The sequence below is a fragment of the Mytilus trossulus genome, chromosome 6 (assembly GCF_036588685.1).
Source record: "Mytilus trossulus isolate FHL-02 chromosome 6, PNRI_Mtr1.1.1.hap1, whole genome shotgun sequence".
NCBI classification, from domain to species: domain Eukaryota; kingdom Metazoa; phylum Mollusca; class Bivalvia; order Mytilida; family Mytilidae; genus Mytilus; species Mytilus trossulus.
This window is the reverse complement of record NC_086378.1, coordinates 35713996-35734924: the sequence shown is the minus strand read 5'-3', so window position 1 is coordinate 35734924 and position 20929 is coordinate 35713996. Positions and strand designations below refer to the sequence as shown.

Genomic DNA, 20929 nt, shown 5'->3' with positions numbered 1-20929 from the left:
ACTTCAAGCAATACATCTTTAATTTACCACTTGTTGAGTTAGTCAGCACTATTTCATTTAAAATCTACAATGTTTAATTGTTCAGTACTGAAGTCTACTGTTTTACTGGTTTGCTTTAAGTAAAGAACACATTTGTTAAAAGTTTATGAACTCTCCTCACAGTACTTTTAGATTTGGATGAAGTGAGATGAAACACATAGTTATATTATAACAGTTTAAAAGGTGAATTGTATCAGTTCCAGTGCCAATAAAACAACAGGGTTTCCTGATACATGCTTAAAATAATAAACAGTTTATAAGCAAAACAGTTAAATGACTGATAATACTTTTTTGAAAGTTTTATGTTGTCATCGGTTAATTAAATCCTAAAGGACACCCTTGTGGAACTCGTGCATACAAAATCGAATTTACCTCTATTTTTGATTTGATTTGAAAATCATGCTTTCAGTAAACTTTTTATCATGCCATTAAGTAAATTTTAATTTTTATCAATTACTTATATTTGATAGTAAATTACAGTTTGATTACTACAAAAACATATTTTAAAGCGCCTGCTCGTCTATCATGCAATCAGCATCTGATATCATTGTGTATCCAGAACACTAATTAAAGACATTAAACTTAAAGCCAGGAAAGCATTCTTGATCATGGAGTCTTGGGCTGGTGTTTGCTGTCATGTCAAGTCTTTTTTTTTATAAATCATAATCATTAAATGAATTTTTCCCGCAATTTCTAAAATTTTAAAGATGGTGAGAAATTCTGTGAAATCTGATCTCAGTAGAGTTGGCCATGGTTATTTCCTGGATTACAGATTTTCAAGCACAAAATAAATGGGTGGTCAAAATAAACATCTTTATCTATGTGATATAGGATCTCTTATAACACTTGATGAAAGCTAATGACCATCAGATCATAACAAAGATATATTTATTGGCATTAACAACACAAAAATCTGGAAGGATGAAGACATATTACTCTCATGCATATCTATCAAATGGAAGAACATTTTAGATGTTCTCTCTGAAAAGCTTAAAGTACTGAAAAATGTGCAAATGTTATTGACAGGAAAAGGACTTCTAAAGAATTTCTGGTAATCATAGGACAGTTAAAAACCTCAAAAAATGAAGACTGTACAATGCAAATGTACTGAAAGATCTGTATGATATGATTTATTTATTAGCTGAAGTTGGCTTTGAACTAGCTTCAAGTCTGACCTCCATGTACATGTACTCTTTAGTTTTAGACTAGTACTTCATTTCTTTTGTCTTTTTGTTTGTTTATCTGTGCTTCTTGTCAATCTTTTACCCTTTCCTTTACTTATTTGTACAGTTTATTCTAATCTTGATTTGTGGTGTTACACAACTATCACAGGTTAAGAAATAAGCATGTTCAACTCTGCTACATTTCTTATGTACCTGTTCTAAGCCAGAAGCCTGTAATTTAGTGAAAGTCATTGGTTGCTGTCCGTCATATTTGTTTTTCGTTCATTGGTTGTACTTTATGTCATGTATGTGTATTATACATGTATCATTATTTTAAATTTTCAATGTTCCTTGTTATACACAAAACATAGATCATAACTCATTACTTGGTCTTGCATATGATACTTGGTATGACCTTTTATATAAAAAGATAACAAATTAACTGAACTTCAAAATGTATCCGTTGACCTTTTGATATATTTGTGTTTGTAAATTAAACTCTGGTTCTTTACTTTGAACTGTGGAAATAATTGCAAATTTGGTAGAAATTGATAAGTCCACTGTATGAATTTAACATCTGGAATCCTTGGTCAATGTACATTATGATCTTTTTATACTATACATGTATGTGTTTGTGAATTATTCAAGCTATGAAAATAGTTGCAAATTTGGTAGAAATCATAAGTTTGGTCCACTGTTGGTAAAAAATATGATGAAAATCAGTTTTAAATGTAACTTGGTTCATGTATATCACATTTGACCCTAAGTACAGTAGACAACATTTAAACATACCCAGCCTATTAGTCAGAACAATGAAGAATCTTCAAATAGATAAAGTTAGTGTTATTTGATATATACTTTACAAGATACAATAGATATATGTCTCGTACTCAGACATATTCCTATATGGTACAGCAGTATATATTTCAATAGACTGTTTTTGAAGCTAGGTCGATGAAAATGTCAGAAACTGTCAGGAATGTTTGGATGTGCTTTCGTGTGGTATTTCTGTAAATTACATTAATATAGACTGAAAAAGTTGTTATAGTGTGGGAGTCTGATTGTTAAAGTAATTGTGTGAATCAGTTGTTAGATTTGCTATCATTTATATCAACTATATTGATCTTTTGGTGGAGAGAAAATGCCATACCACTGGCAATAGCTAATTAATCTAAAGTTCATTTTGAAAAACAAATGATTTGTGTGAAATTCTTTAACTGATCTTTCTTTAACATCATAAATATAAGACTTTTTATTGCTTCTAAGTTTGTTAAAATTACCAGTTTAATTTGTGTTACGATTGCCATAAAAAATTGCTGCACTTAACATCACTTTCAGCAATATTTCTTTTTTGATGCATCAGTTCTTATTGGTTTATAGAATAACAACCTTCGGCAGAACAACTGATAATCCTAGTCAACTAAGATTGGAGTTGTGTACATGATTGTGCATTTATAGCCACATGATTTGATCTCACAACCTCAGTATTAGACTACTAAGACCTCAGTCTCGAAGGAAGGCCCCATTCCAAGTAGAAACGACCCTCCAGTTATTAATGCATGTTGTACCATAACTATAAAATTCTATTAAATTATTATATTCTGGACTGTCTCTGTCATGTGAAAGGTCTAGTAAACTTGCTGTGTTTAACTAATCTATGGACTGCTCTATGGTCGGGTTGTTGTCTCTTTGACATATATTCTCAATTTTCATTCTCAATTTTACTTCAGTATGGTAAGCTGATGGTCATGTTTGCTGTTGCAACAAACTGTATCATATAATCACACTTATTTGTACATACTTGATGCACAAGTTGGAATCCCTACAAGGGAAGAACAAAAAATTTACACATCTAACATTGTTGGACTGACTTGTAGACAAATTATTATATATGTAACAGAAAACTTGAAGAATATAACACAATTATTGTTATATATTCTCACTTGAGTGGCTTTAATATGTAGTTTTATTATTCAATATAAATGTAAATCTTGAATAGGTCCTTTAAAACCATGCAAGCACATGAAGTACCTGGTACTTAAAAATGCTTGAAAAGTTGTTACTTTGAAAGCTAGTTTTAAAAGTTAATTTCCTATACACACTTTACTTAAGATACTATTTCTTGTAATTAAAGCGTTGATTATCATGTCATTTTGTCATTATTCTTATTTCAGAAGGAAAAGTTAGTTATCAATTTGGGGATGTTCGGCAGGCGGCTGCCAAAAAATATCCGCGCACATTCAATTCAAAAAGCTTTGACGAAATTGCTCTATGTTGTTTCCTGTGACTAGATGAAGGTTTAGTTCAAGTTTTATGATTTAAGCCTTTATATTGTTGTTTTAAAGGTGGAAAAAGTGATGCGTAAATATATTTTGGCCTTTCGATATCTGATTGCTTCTAGAATACATTTGATTTTTTTACTTGATCAAGTTTGGGGTCCTGATTTGCAAATATCATTTCATGCTTGAATATATATCTGCATTGATGACAGCATGCCACTCAGCTGACAGCCTCTTGTTTTAAGTTAAAATCCTCATGTGAGCTTAACAAAGGCTATAATTTGATTTGGTCATATATTTATTAATGATCTGTTAACGAAACTTTGAATTTTTCTAAATATTTAGGATTTTCTACCCCAGGAATAGTTGCTTTTTGGGTTGTCTTTTGCAAAGTTGTTTGGAAATTTGGGTTCCTCATGAATTCTCTTCAAATTCATACTTTATTTGGACTTTTTCAATGATGTTTTTGTGAAAGTAGCTTAAATGCATTTTTCCTATAAATAATAAAAGTAAGAAGACAATATGGGTTTGCATGTATAAATCAAATTACTTAAAGCATAATTTACAAAAGATGTATAATTGCAGATTAGAAATGATTTAATCATTGTGTTTACAGAGTAAAGAATATATAGTATTGATTTATTAACCTAAATGTGTTTGTGATTGGGCTGAAAGTCTTTAGGGGGTCTTGCTGTGGTTGTAGAACATAAGAGCTCTCTGCCCATTTATTAAAACTTTGAAATCAATTTGAGGGGATAAAACTCCTGAAAGCTTTTGTTTTGGTTTCAGATAAAAAGGTCAATGTAAAAAGGGGGGGGGGGGGGGGGTAACTTGTTAAGTATGTTTTGCCAGCTCAACAATCAATCCATATATCATTTTCTAGAAATCTCGGAAACAGAATTACTTTATATTTCTCTTTTCCTCTCATCAGATATCACTCTAAATAATATACATTACAAAAAGTGTAAATACGGTATATTTTTTTAATTTCTCATCCAGTTGGAAAGCATATGTAGCTAAAATAACATGCCAGCTTGGAAAGTGTAAATTGTGTAAATAAACCTAACTTTTGACATGAAGTTGTCAGTTATTATAGCATGTACAACTGTTAAATAAATAAAGTTTTCATATTTTGATAGTAAAAAAAATAATGGAAGGCAAGAGGAAGTTATTATGTAGTTATTAACCTCCCCACCATTAGGAGACTGGTCTGCAGGAGAGGAGCCTAGGTGGGCAAATGGCCTAAGTAGTCTTACTACTGTATCACTAGCCTGTCAACACAGTTACACTTGTAATTTAAAAAAGAAGATGTGGTATTATTGCCAATGATACAACTATCCACAAAAGACCAAAATGACACAAACATTAACATGTTACAGGTATTAACTGTAGGCCTTCAACAATGATCAAAGCCCATACCACATAGTAAGCTATAATTGGAATCCTGCATGGAGAGTTGGACTACGCAACACAAATCTTACATTGACTAGGATCAGTTTTCTACAGAAGGTCAAGGTTCTCTCTGGGCACTTCAGCTTCCTGCACCAATGAAAAATAAATCATCATGAATATGTCACATTAGTGTTGAAAGTGGTGTTAAACACCTAATGATTAATCTGCATAAGAGAGATCTTTTTCAATCATAAACATACAGGCATGGGTCCAACATGTACCTGCAAGAGTTAATTATAATGTCCCATATATATATGTCTAATTGATACATGTATCTGAATCATTTTGGAATGACTGTGATTCCAAAGGTCGCAAATGTTTACTTGTACCATTCAATCAAACAAATGTTGGACATATTTGATTCATGGGATCCATTGAAATTTAATCATTTGTTTTTTGTACCGGTAATGTAAGGTGACAAATATTACAAGAATGTTCACAACAAACAGAACAAGGTACAAAGTAACAGTTCCTGAATGAGATAAGGTTAGCATTCTTTAATGTGTGACTGAAATTAATATGAAAATTTGAACTGCCACTGAAAAAAGGGATTTTGGGGTTGGGAACATCTTGCCATTATTTAAAGATAACCTATAGCTAGAAATCCCGTTGTTTTAAAGTTCTAAGTATGGCACTCCCACAGCAAATACTGTATAAATAATAAAATTATATAACAAATGGAGATAATTATATTATTGTCGATATAAATGTCATATAATGGTCATGTTTTGTTTCAGTATGATCACTTTTACTGTTATACGAAAACAAAAGTTATAATTATGATTGAATGCGAGAATTTTTATATTAAATTTGCACACATATGAGCCATTTCTTAAATTGATATAACTTAAGTGTCTTAATATCATTTATAAGCACATCCTTGAATTTGAATGGAATTAATTATGTCCCTCAAAAGTGTGGTGTACTTGACATTGTCTAGATTCTAAATAAAGCAATAGGCGTTGAAATATAAATCATATGTTCAGGAAGTTAAGAAAAAATTGGCAATTTCAGAATTTTCAGTATTTTTGGAAATTTAGATGTTCTTACTCCAATTTTATGTAAGCCAATCAAAACATTTTGGTGTTCTTTTGTTGAATTATTACCCAGAGCTATAAATTCTGTAACAGCAAATTATTGTCTGATAAAAAGGGAGGGTTACATTAGCGACTGACTTTGTCTCTGCCATTAATTTGAGAACTACATTTGTAGTGCATTATTACAATAGGATTAAAAGAGTATCTGATTTCTCTTGTGGATGGTACAGATGTATTGATTCAAGTGTTCTATGTTTGTGAATTCTCCTAATAAATCTGTCTTGTGATGCTTCTTTACAGCATTATCTTTTACATGGCAATTTCCAGTTAGGAAACTACAAAGGGGTAGGGTTTGATGTCAGTAACAAACACATACCTTATTTGCAAAACATGGCGCCAAGAACATTAGTTTTGGGTTTAATGTACATGTAGATCAAATTTATATTTGAGTTGCAGGTATGGGAAATTTATTTGAAGCATGGAAGTTGTATTTTAAACTTAAAAGGCAGTGTGGGAATGCCATATAAAGGACAGGGTCAAATGCTATTTGAAATTTATAAGTCAACAAATGGTTCATTCAGATGAACTCCTTGAGAACTATAAAAATCGTTCAGCAAAAATAAAATACAATAAATGTGATTTGTCACGGGATATATATAACTCTTATATAAATAAAATGAAAATCATACAAGTAATTTAAAATTATGTCATTGTGTCTTGCAATACATTCTACATTGTATAATTGAAATTATAACATTTTTTCTGTTGCAACTCGTTCTATAATTGAAATACAATATACTTCTTCTAAAAGTAGTTTAAAATATTGACATCTTGTCCTTTGCAGTAAGATTTATATGTATGATGTAAATATTATATCATACTTATGAAAGGGGTTTAAAATTATGAAATCTTGGAATTGTATGAATATTGCAATATTTCTATGATTTAAACTCAATTGCATACTTCTAATAGTAATTTAAAATTATGACATCATTTCTGTTGCAATACCTTATATGGTTGAAATACAATCTAGCTTGCTTCTAAAAGTGGTTTAAAATTATGTTACCTTGGAATTGTATGAATATTGCAATATGTTCTATGATTTAAATACAAAAGCATACTTAAAATCTTTTATGGTTGGATAATACAATTACAGTTTAACATACTTCTAAAAGTGGACTAAAATTATGAAATCTTTTCTGTTGCAATACCTTCTATGGTTGAAATACAATATAATGCCTCTGAAAGTGGTTTAAAATTATATATCTGTTGAATTGCAAAATGTTGGTTTCATGCATCTATATTCTTAGTACATTACATTATCTATAGAGTTTTTTTTATAAAGCTGTTATCATTAAAAATTGAAACTAGTGAAGTTTAGTCATGATTCAGTAGACAAGATTATGATTGGAAGCATATGACTCATTATAACAATGATTCTCAAATTGATTTTTACATCATTATTAAGTTTAATCAGTTAAAGGTCTCAGATCCCTGCATCTGTTGATGTTCCCAATGAACAAATAGGTTCAGTGGGTATCACTTATATTTCATCTTTCTTTGTTAAAAATAACATTTATGCAAATTGAGGGCAGATGGCCTGTAAAGTCATGGCAAGATGTTTTTAAGATAGTTTAAAACCTTTCATTGTATTTGTCGTTTTATGAGGATAAGAAACTTTCTATGCCGTTTATTGATTAGTAGAAATATTATAAAATAGTTGATCTATTCATTCCTGTGAATTACGTAATATTGTTATGGCTTGAATTATTAGCTGACTAACATGGTTTATTATTATAATAATACAGCTAAAAACAGAATTGTATAAATTCGATACTTTTAGCCAATCATATACAATACAATACATGTACATGAAGCAATTCAATTGTCCATGCTATTTAATATATTTTAACCATAGGGCATCTGACATTCTGTTTTAGCCTGTTGAAACAAAAGTATTGACTTTGTAATGTCCCAAGTCAGGAACATCACCATGGCATTAATTGACACTTGCTATTGATAGTAGTAAATCACTCACGGCATGTCTAGACTCTCCAATCTAGAATATACCATGTAAGGACATTTTCTACCATTGGAGACCATACATGACTTCTAGAACATACCATGTAAGGACATTGTCTACCATTGGAGACCATACATGACTTCTAGAATCTTGGTTCATTATGTATTGTTCAGTTGCTCTATAATATTTCTCTTTGTGTGCATTAATTTCTAAAGTCAACATATGGAGTAGAAGAATTGAGAGGAGCCTTATGGCAAGCTCAACATGCTCAATGTGTGACTAAATCATCATTGAATGAATATAAAAGAGACCACCAAAGATCAGACATGTTGAGGTTACTGGTTAATTGGCTTTTGTGTTGCAACAATATGATTCTACTAGTTGTTTGTCTTAACAGTAATTTGTTTGTATTGTATTACTACAATATAAATTGTTTATTTGACAAATAAACAAACAAATAAATACAGTACATATATACAAATGTTAGTTATCTAGGATCATACATTGTATAGGAAGTTTTTCTAGTATAAAGCAGTGTTCTTGTCATGTCTGTTTAGCATTACCAGGATGCAATTTGTATACACTTTTAACTTATGTATTATAAATAAAATTCTAGTATTTTGGAATCAAAATATGATTCTATAATATATATTACAAAGCAAGATGCCCCTACAAAAAAAAGATATTAAAGATATAAACGAGGCTTATCATATTGTATGCCTGCGTTTTGGATTTTAAAATATTATATTATTACTTATTAAAATGATCCCTTTGTTATGTTTTCATGGGTTAAGCCCCAATCATTGACAGATGACATATGACTTTTCAATTACTTAGGGAAACCTTAAAAGTTTTTGAATCATGAAATATGCTTGATAGACTTATTCTGAAGGAGTATCTTTCCTTCTTTGTAATGGCATTGATTGCCTACATTTACAAGTTGCTAATGCTATGTATTTTTCCCTTCAAGACATTGTAGAATGATGGACAAATTACAGCCATTACACCTATCATTAATTAGTTATCCCTCATTGAAACTTCAATTAAGCTACTGTAAGTTAAGAAAGTAATTATTTGTAATGATGATGAGAATGTCTCTTCCTTGGTCAGATCAGAATTACTTTAGCTAGAGGTTTTATGATGAAATAATACAAGTGAAAACAACTCCTATTCTACTTGGTGTTTCTAATTGGAAGGAAATACGAAGAAGTAGAAGAAGATGATGTTTTATTTGCCAGCATTTGGTTTTAGGAAGGTAATGGAAGAACATTGTTATATTTATGAGGGAGTCTTTTATGTGTATAAACAAGCCCATCTATATAAATGTTACTGTATATCTAAGATAGTGCTTAAAAATGTTTCATACTATATATAGTACTTATATAATAAAAGTGTGTTTAAAAAAACAGTCCTTTTCATTTATGGATAGGAATCTAGTACGGTGGGTTAAGTTTATATAAGATGTTTCTGATTTTAACACACAGTTGGTGTAAATAACACACTATAGTCCAATATTGATATACTGTGGATTCATCATTATTCATTCAATTTTCTGGGGTTTCCAAGATACAGGTGACTAATGAATTCAAATGTTCAACGAATAACATATTTTCAATAGGCTTGATATATATACATAAAATGTAGATGGCAAAACCACAAAATCAAATATCCATGAATATGCAATTTTCCATCAATCCAATTGGAATTTGATACCCACAAAAATAAATGAATCCACAGTATTGTATGCCAGACTTTGAGAAAATTTGCCCCCTAGGACAAACAGGTCAGACAAATTGAACATCTATTAGTGTATAATCCATCTGCTTGTTTCGAATTCATAATAATGTGCTCCTGCAGTTATATTGATTCTATTGTAAGAGAAATAAATCAGCACATATTCAAACCAGAACAGCTATATTTATATTATAGAATTGTTATTGAGACATATTATTAGTACATTAACTCTAAACTTGACAGCTTAAAATGATTGTTAGTTAAACATTATCGGGTCCATCTGTTTTTTGTACATACCATAGATTGTATATGTCACAATGATACAGTACACACAAGATGATTAGGTACAAAATGTTGAAAATCATACTTGGCACTGTTGAGTGACTGCTTTTGAAAACAGATAGGGAAAGAAAACACTGTCATAAATTGTGAATGTTCAAAAAGATATGGAAAGAAAACTCTGTCAGTAATTGTGAATGTTCAAAAAGATATGGAAAGAAAACACTGTCATTAATTGTGAATGCTCAAAAAGATATGGAAAGATAACTCTGTCATAATTTGTGAATGTAAATAATGGTAGATGTACTCAGAAATCATCAACATTCTTCTGCATTTACTTCGAAATTATTACTGACTTTTGACTTTTTCAATAGGTGACCTAATCTGTGATAGTAGATTCTGGAATTTCAGTTTACTGGTACTTACTCAGTTAAGTAGGAGTAACTAAAAGATTTTACCTCAAACTTACAATATGTTCAATTTGGGGGGTGGGGTAGGGTGGAATTATACAGTTTTATGATTCTATACAAGAAAAAGATCGTTGTCAAACAAATTGTTTTCCTAATTGTGTAATACAAATCATTAGCTTGATTTGACTTCCAGAATGACATACCCGATGTCAGGAAACCAGTAAACAAAATATTTACTCTGGAGTCAACAGTAGGTACATGTGAGTGTAATATGAAAATAGTGGCCTTGTGACAATGTGTGTACTGTTATAATGTAACAGTACAATTATCCATATATACAAATGTCAAAATGTCAAATGCCTACACAGAAATAATGCTCTGCATGGCATTGTTAAATTCTTTAAATAACATTGTGCTTCTCGAATTAAAACATCAGGCAGTTAAAATACAATAAAATTATAGAAGTGTGATGACTTGATCTGTAGGGGAAAAATTGGGAAAAGAGTTCTTTTGATGGACATGGTACAGAAAGCGAAAGTAAAATTCCTCCATGTATTATTGATATATTGTAAAGTGTTATGTAAGCATCCATTTCCAAGCTATACAGCTGACTGATTTGATTTAGACAATAGTGATTCTATCTTTTTGATTTCCCTCCCGAGATGTGTTAAAATATCGGAGGAAGAATTAAACAGTCCTGAGCATAAAGTGAATAATCAATACAAGACGCAAGTTCCATTGATGGCTGCTGGCGTATATTAGGTGGTGATATCGATTGACTATATATATAGAAGGTTAAGTTTACCACTTCATTAGCTTCTTGAGGCGAAAATCTATCTGGATGAACAATCTATTGGTGTGCTTTTAATTTAATGCAGAATTACTAGTTACGCCATGTATATCCTTTATGAATTCAAATAGAAAAGTATATTGACAGATTGAAACTATGCTTATATATAGATATAGGAAGATGTGGTGTGAGTGCCAATGAGACAACTCTCCATCCAAATAACAATTTAAAAATTAAACCATTATAGGTTAAAGTACGGCCTTCAACACGGAGCCTTGGCTCACACCAAACAACAAGCTATAAAGGGCCCCAAAATTACTAGTGTAAAACCATTCAAACGGGAAAACCAACGGTCTAATCTATATAAACAAAACGAGAAACGAGAAACACGTATATATTATATAAACAAACAACAACTACTGTACATCAGATTCCTGACTTAGGACAGGTGCAAACATTTGCAGCGGGATTAAACGTTTTAATGGGCCCAAACCTTCTCCCTTTTTCTGAAACAATAGCATAACATCACAACATATAAAAACATACGATAAAATATCAATTAGCAGACTTAACTCAATCAAAAAACGTATGGTTCTCTTCTCAGGACATTTTTAGACTCCTATTGATTTGGAGCTTGACAGAATGTGGAAAGCCCTGTCTATTGTTGAAGGCTGTATGTTACACTCTAGATTTTTGAGCTATTTGTTTTTGTCTTTCATTTGCTCTCATTGATGTAAACCCCATATTTTTTTATGTCCCACCTAGGCTAGTAGAGGGGCATTATGTTTTCTGGTCTGCCTCCTTCCATCTGTTTGTTTGTCTGTCCGTTAGTCTGTTATTCCCGCTTCAGGTTAAAGTTTTTGGTCAAGGTAGTTTTTGATGAAGTTGAAACTGTTTTTACCCCAATTTCATGGTCCACTGAACATAGAAAATGATAGTACAAGTAGGGCATCCGTGTACTATGGACACATTCTTGTTTTATTCCCGTTATGCTGATTATAGCAACATTGTGTTGAAAGCAGATTGTCACTTAAGAATACATATAATTTGGTGCTGACATGAGATAATAACCATTAAAACATTTATTCTTGAACATGTTGAATAAATAGTCGAGAATTAAAAAAAGTTTAAATAATTAAAAATTGAACGTCTCTGACTGGCTTCTGGTAATTGGTAAATTGTCTGTTTATATATCTTTTACTTATAATTACCTGAAACAGTGAAGAGAGAAGATAGCAGTCATTAAAGATAATTGTCTTATATAAATAAAAGGAGATGTGACATATACGTCAATGAAACCAAAACTCTACGAGACTTAAAAACATAAAAAGACATAACAAACATCAAACATTTTGCAGTCGTATATTGGTACCCTGTCAGCATTGTCCAAAGACATTTGGTTTCCAGACAATAACTTTAGTATAAGTGAATTGAAACCTTGGAAATTCCAATACAAGGTTTGAAACCACAAAGGGAAGGTTTCGGATTGATTTTGTGGGTTATGGTCCTAACAGTTTAGGAATTGGGAACCAAAAAAGGGATCAATGAAGCATTTTTGTAGTTTCCAGTCAATAACTTGTGTGTAAGCGTATGGATCTTTCTGAAAGAATTGACCAATCTTAATCAAACTTAGTATGACCAAAGCTTGAAAAATTATCTGACTGCTGACAAAGTTTCAATGCAATACTTTTTTTCTCTCCTTTATATCTTTTCAAGCAAGATGACCCAGTGTTTTAAATGACAGACATATTGACAGAAAATAGACCTCTGTCATGATTCTTTATATAATTCATTAAATTCCTACTGAATGTATAATAATAAATTTTATTTTCCTTTAATTCTTATTGTGTCACCTATAGCTAACTACAATCATTCTAAATATAATTGATTAGATGTTGATTTCAATTTGAAATAGAAAGCATAATCGTTTTCCAAAGGTTGTCCCTTGTGTCACATATGTATTTTCAGTGTATGAATTAAATTTGAAAAGAAATCAATATTTGTTTGGTTTTCTCTAAGCACAGCTGTGTTCTATTAATTCTGCTACCCTGGTATCTGATTAAACAAGTAGTGGAACTTAACCTTTTATTGATGTTGCCAATATAGCAATGAGAAATCATTATTAATAGCATAAACCCAGTTTCTTTTGAAAAGAGCCCACCAATAAATCTTCTAAAACAGAGCATGTAAAAAAAATTAATAGCGAATGGAGTCCTGTTCTAAATTTGATTTAGTAGCTTTTGCTAGATATGAAAGATCATGTAATTGGCCCCTCATAATTTGCATCCCTTTGCAACAAGCTGGATACTATACATACCAAGTGTTGACAGATAAGTTTAAAAAAATGTTTTCATATAATGCACTTAATTCTACACTAAAGGGAAAAAGCAAACATATTTGTTAGGCCAAACTCGGATGTGAACTTTCTATTTCTATAAAGCAACATTCCATCACAACCTTGAAATGGAGTGGATATCTGCCAGTTGATTATCAAGGCTTGTGTTTTGTATCAGAATTTTTTAATAATTGATTTCTACTTCATGGAAGCTATTGAATCATTTTTCATAAATTCCTATGATTTGAAGTAATTGTTTTAAAATCTTAAGCATAAATGTTGTGATTATATATTTACAATACTTATCTTTGCAGCATTGAAAATTTTACTGGCAATAAGTATTTCTTAGTATATGATTTCTGACCCAGATTTGGTATCGAGAGTACATACAATTCTTTGGGAAAAGCATTATTACAAAGTTTTTGGGACACTTAAAAATTATCTAGTTGTTTATGTGCTAGTGCTACTATAGTGGGTCTCATTGGATTATAAGCGTGACTTGGGATTGCAGATTGTTTTGTTAGCGTGACACGTGAAAGTCATATTATTGTGTTGTGAAAACGGGAAATTACAAAAAAAATTAGATTTGCTTATGTACATAGTGCTAGATACTGGAATCTGACAAAACAGCAAGCGGGATCCGGGATCAGAACTCCTCTAAATGAGACCCCCACTATACATATAGCTACCATTCAAGGGTTTGAATGACTTAAGCTTCCATTGCAGGTTTTGTAATTTGACTAAAGACTGGGATACATATATATAAAAGAAAAAAGAGGTCATTAACGTCTGATAATAAAAATTATGACTTTATTGAAAAAAAATAAAAAATTGGTAACACATTAGTATTACGATACAGATATTAGTAGAAGGCATATGTTTAAAATTCTTTCACTGTTTTTTTTCAGATGCTCAAAATATTATTATAGAAGGTGATAACCCATTGGTAGCAAGTGGAGGTGAAAATAAAGTGATAATGTGTAAGGTTGTCTCCGGCATTGCTAACGGAGAAAATCCTGACCTGAAATGGTACGACAACAGAGGAGACTTAGTCCCCTCTGGTGGCAGGTAAGACATACAAATGTAGACAATAGATTTGTAAACAAAGCTGTAACAACAACAGAGGGAACTTAGTCCCTCCTAGTGGCAGGTAAAACTTAGACAATATATTTGTTTACAAAGTTGTAACGACAACAGAGAAGACTTAGTCCCTCCTAATGGGAGGTAAGACTTAGGCAATAGATTTGTATACAAAGCTGTATCAACAACAGAGGGAACTTAGTCCCGCCTAATGCGAGGTAAGACTTAGACAATAGATTTGTATACAAAGCTGTAACAACAACAGAGGGAGTTTAGTCCCACCTAATGGGAGGTAAGACTTGGACAATAGATTTGTATACAAAGCTGTAACAACTTCAGAGGGAACTTAGTCCCACCTAATGGGAGGTAAGACTTGGACAATAGATTTGTATACAAAGCTGTAACAACTTCAGAGGGAACTTAGTCCTGCCTAATGTGAGGTAAGACTTAGACAATAGATTTGTATACAAAGCTGTAACGACAACAGAGGGAACTTACAAAAATGACTTAGTCCCACCTAATGGGAGGTAAGACTTAGACAATAGATTTGTAAACAAAGCTGTAACAACAACAGAGGGAACTTAGTCCCTCCTAGTGGCAGGTAAAACTTAGACAATATATTTGTTTACAAAGTTGTAACGACAACAGAGAAGACTTAGTCCCTCCTAATGGGAGGTAAGACTTAGGCAATAGATTTGTATACAAAGCTGTATCAACAACAGAGGGAACTTAGTCCCGCCTAATGGGAGGTAAGACTTAGACAATAGATCTGTTTGCAAAGCTGTAACAACTTCAGAGGGAACTTAGTCCCACCTAATAGGAGGTAAGACTTAGACTATAGATTAGTATACAAAGCTGTAACGACAACAGAGGGAACTTAGTCCCTCCTAATGGGAGGTAAGACTTAGACAATAGATTTGTATACAAAGCTGTAACGACTACAGAGGGAACTTAGTCCCACCTAATAGGAGGTAAGACTTAGACTATAGATTTGTATATAAAGCTGTAACAACTTCAGAGGGAACTTAGGGGAACTTAGTCCCACCTAATGGGAGGTAAGACTTAGACAATAGATTAGTATACAAAGCTGTAACAACAACAGAGGGAACTTAGTCCCGCCTAATGAGAGGTAAGACTTAGACTATAGATTTGTATACAAAGCTGCTGTGCATACACATTGCAATGTACAAATATTCAAATTGACATTACAATGTACAAATATGTAAATAAACTTTAAAGTTTAAAGCTGTACATAAACATATCAAAGTTCAAAGCTGTACATAAACAACAATATACAAAGAGGTACATAAACATAACACTACAAAAAGATGTACATAAAGATAACAGTGTATAAAGATGTACATAAACCTACTAATGTACATTAATACAACAATTTTAGAAAGATGTAGATAAACAAAATACTGTAAAAAGCTGTACATAAACAATAATGTAGAATGATGTTCATAAACAATGTTTTTATATAAATTAGACTGTTCGTTTTTCGGGTTTGAATGGTTATACACTAGTAATTTTAGGGGCCCATTATAGCTTGTTGTTCAGTGTGAGTCTAGGCTCTGTGTTGAAGACCGTACCTTAACCTATAATGGTTTACTTTTATAAATTGTTATTTGGATGGAGAGTTGTCTCATTGGCACTCATACCACATCTTCCTATATCTATGTAGAAAGATGTACAACAATAAAACAATTTAGAAAGATGTATGCACATAAACATAACAAATGCATAGCTGTACATAAACACATAATAATTTACCAAGCTGTACATATTAGAACAAATTGTTCTGACATGGTATTATTTGAATAACATCTTATTAAAAATATTTGAGTACACTTAAGATTCTTTGTATGGTATTATCAGAATACAAATGTTCATAGAAATAATAGGATAACATATATTAAGGAATACCTTTGTATTCTGTTCCTTAGTATGTTATAAAAAGTATATATAAAATGGTTTTGTTTTCATTAGCATGATTTAATAGAGAAAAAAGTAGGATCTCCATGTAACATCTTTTTCAAAGTTCAAAAATATCTGTTCCTTTGGGAAAAAGTTAGTAATGTGATGAATATTTAACTATTTTTTTTTTCTTCAGAGTTTTTGTTATTGGTAACTCTGCAACGGACTTAATGTTACTGTTGAATAATGTCCAGGAAGATGACGCTGGTAGCTATAACTGTACAGGATTTATAAATGGCCAACTGCAGTCTGCTCATGTCGTAGTGAAAACCAAAAGTAACTATTTTTATCATGTTGTTAAGATGTATATGTACTGCAAGTACTTTTGGATAAATGACAGTCAAATTTGCATTTTTGAACCTATAAATGACACTTTATAAAACTTTGTGCATTCAAAGCTCTTATTTGGATTTATCCAGCAATGAAGGGGGCATTAAGTGCTACCCTTTGTTTATCTATACATCCTGAATTTGGTTTTCGTTGTTTACCTTAAGGGTGCACTCCACAGTTAGAAAATAAAATTAAAAATGAGCCCCAAAATGTTTTATCATCTCCTATTCCTGGATTTCTAATACATTAACCTAACTGTTTGTGTTGTACATGTGCATATGTATGTAATCAGTATCTTCCATAGATTTGATTTTCAAAAGTTAAAAGGGGGAAAATTAATTCCTTTTATGTGTATCCATGGCAACATTGTGCATTTATTTACCATAAAATATTGCAAAAAGGGGGGTGAACGTGTCACATATCCCCCTAAAATTTGGATCACACTAGGATTTCAATGCATTTGGGTGATACCTTTTTATACGAGCGCAAATTTTGAAAAAAATTTCGTCGTATATTGCTATCACGTTGGCGTCGTCGTCGTCGTCGTCGTCGTCGTCGTCGTCGTCGTCGTCGTCGTCCGAATACTTTTAGTTTTCGCACTCTAACTTTAGTAAAAGTGAATATAAATCTATAAAATTTTATCACAAGGTTTATGACCACAAAAGGAAGGTTGGTATTGATTTTGGGAGTTTTGGTCCCAACATTTTAGGAATTAGGGGCCAAAAAGGGCCCAAATAAGCATTTTCTTGGTTTTCGCACTATAACTTAAGTTTAAGTTAATAGAAATCTATGAAATTTTGACACAAGGTTTGTGACCACAAAAGAAAGGTTGGGATTGATTTTGGGAGTTTTGGTTTCAATAGTGTAGGAATTAGGGGCCAAAAAAGGGCCCAAATAAGCATTATTCTTGGTTTTCGCACAATAACTTTAGTTTAATTAAATAGAAAATAATGAAATTTAAATACAATGTTTATGACCACAAAAGGAAGGTTGGTAATGATTTTGGGAGTTTTGGTCCCAACAGTTTAGGAATAAGGGGCCCAAAGGGTCCAAAATTAAACTTTGTTTGATTTCATCAAAATTGAATAATTGGGGTTCTTTGATATGCCGAATCTAACTGTGTATGTAGATTTTTAACTTTTGGTCATGTTTTCAAATTGGTCTACATTAAGGTCCAAAGGGTCCAAAATTAAACTTCGTTTGATTTTGACAAAAAATTAATCGGTTGGGTTATTTGATATGCTGAATCTAAAAATGTACTTAGATTCTTGATTATCGGCCCAGTTTTCAAGTTGGTCCAAATCGGGGTCCAAAATTAAACTTTGTTTGATTTCATCAAAAATTGAATAAATGGGGTTCTTTGATATGCCAAATCTAACTGTGTATGTAGATTCCTCATTTTTGGTCTTGTTTTTCAAATTGGTCTACATTAAAGTCTAAAGGGTCCAAAATTAAACTTAGTTTGATTTTAACAAAAATTGAAATCTTGGGGTTCTTTGATATGCTGAATCCAAACATGTACTTAGATTTTTGATTCTGGGCCCAGTTTTCAAGTTGGTCCAAATCAGGATCTAAAATTATTATTTTAAGTTTTGTGCAATAGCAAGTCTTTTCAATTGCACAGTATTGCGCAATGGCAAGAAATATGTTATTGCAAAATATTGTGAAATAGCAATTTTGTTTTTAATTAGAGTTATCTTTCTTTGTCCAGAATAGTAAGCAAGAAATATCTTATTGTAAGAAAAAATTTTATTTGGAGTTATCTTTCTTTGTCCAGAATCAACTTAAATCTTTGTTATATATACAATATACAATTTATATTCACTTTTTACTACCAACTGATAAATTAAAATAATCTTTACCATTCAGTGATAACAAGCAGTTTTTTTACATCTTAATATTTTATGATGTATTTAAATGAGTAGTAATTGTTGCAAACTCCATTAGAAATTTTAATTGAGATTAGTTTTGGAATAAGGGAAAGGGGGATGTGAATTAAAAAAATTGGGTTCAATTTTCTCATTTGAAATTTCATAAATAAAAAGAAAATTTCTTCAAACATTTTTTTGAGAGGAATAATATTCAACAGCATAGTGAATTGCTCTAAGAGAAAACAAAAATTTTAATTTCATTAGAACACATTCATTCTGTGTCAGAAACCTATGCTGTGTCAACTATTTAATCACAATTCAAATTTAGAGCTGAATCCAGCTTGAATGTTGTGTCCATACTTGCCCCAACCGTTCAGGGTTCAACCTCTGCGGTCGTATAAAGCTACGCCCTGCGGAGCATCTGGTTAGAAACTGTTTTCATAAATCTTCCTTATAATCAAATAAAAAATGGGTGTCTTTTGCCTAATTTTTTCGTAAAATCCAATCACAAAGTTTGTGCGATAAAAAAATGGGAAAAAAATATTACAATAATTGCCGGACCAATGTATGGTATGGACATGCAAATATGGACTGTCATACAGAAAACAGCCTATATTACATACATTACATAACCTTGATGTTCATATAAACCCAATACAAAGGCTGTTTTAATACTCAGCTATCCAAAAATGAATTTTATTACACACTAGCTCTCTTATTAGAAAAATCCACAGGGGCCAAAATGAGAAACTACACACCTAACTGTAGAGTGCTACCTGAGTTTGCCGCAACCAAATGTTTACGCAACTTTTACACAATGCTTATGACTGCAAAAAACAGATTAAGTTTGAATTTAGTTTCCGTCACTTTTACCATTCTAGAGTTATGCCCCTTTACAAAGGGAAAAATTGTTGAAATACTCATTAACACAAATCTCTGAGACCAAGTGCAAATTTAAGGAGCATCACTTTTACCTTTCTTCTGTAATGTTCTTTTATAATTATATATAATTAATTATCAAAGGTACCAGGGTTATAATTAAGCATGCCAGACACCTGTTTCGTCTACATAAGACTCATCAGTGACGCTTATATCAAAATATTTATAAAGCCAAACAAGTACAAAGTTGAAGAGCATTGAGGATCCAAAATTCTTAAGATTGTGCCAATTTAATCTATGCTGGGATAAGAAAATCCTTTTGTAAACAGGAAATTTATAAAAATGACTACATTTTTATATTCATGTCAACACCGAAATGTTGACTACTGGGCTGGCGATACCCTTGGGACGAAACGTCAATCCAACAGTGGCATAGACCCAGTGGTGTAAATAATTATCAAAGGTACCAGGATTATAATTTAGCATGCCAGATGTACGTTTCGTCTACATAAGACTCATTAGTGATGCTCATATGATATCAAAATATTTATAAAACCCAACAAGTACAAAGTATAACTTTATATGTTATGCAAGCAGGGGCATGATCTATATCCAATGGACACATTCCCAATTTATTTAGCAAAGTTTTTTGTGAACTCTTCGCCTACTCACTTCCTTGAACTAATTCTGAGAAGATATGGAAAAAAGATCTTTAATTTTTGAAAACCTAGATGTCAGGGGTTGAAGTCATAAATCTTTGCTCGGTGCTCGGAGCACAAAAATCATGCTCGAAACATGAAATCCAGCATTTTGATTGGTTGATTCTTGAGTCTGAGTACAAAAATCATGCTCGAAAGTTTTATGACTTACCACATCAAGCAAAAAGGGCAAGTTTCTCTGCCTTAGGATTCCATATTGGACTTTATCAAAGAGATTCCAGATTTGGTGAAGAATCTTTTATTTTTGTTAGTACAAATATTCATGGATGAAGGAAATTAAAAAAAATATATATAAATATTTTATTTCTTGTATTTGCCCAAGTCTGCATACAATTTTTTAAAGAATTTATAGTTTGTTGAACATTGAAACTTGTGGTTCATCAATACCAACGAAATCTACAAAAAGTGGTATCCCACTAAAAATAATGAATAAATGGCCACAGTACATTGTTCAATTTATTTATACATGTACTACAAGGCAAGGAAATTGTACAATAACATAAGTCATAAAATAGGCTCTTAAAACATAATA

The 20929-nt window shown here is 31.6% G+C and overlaps 1 protein-coding gene across 4 annotated transcripts in view; it reads left to right on the top strand.

Annotated features, from left to right (window-relative positions):
* Nucleotides 1-20929, top strand: part of LOC134721236 (neural cell adhesion molecule 2-like) — a 75352-nt gene that overhangs the window by 8649 nt on the left and 45774 nt on the right. For all 4 annotated transcript variants that reach the window (XM_063584058.1, XM_063584059.1, XM_063584060.1 and 1 more), the window contains exons 2-3: nt 14450-14609; nt 16735-16874. In XM_063584058.1, the coding sequence (XP_063440128.1) occupies nt 14450-14609; nt 16735-16874 (300 nt within the window). The remainder of the gene's footprint in view (nt 1-14449; nt 14610-16734; nt 16875-20929) is intronic.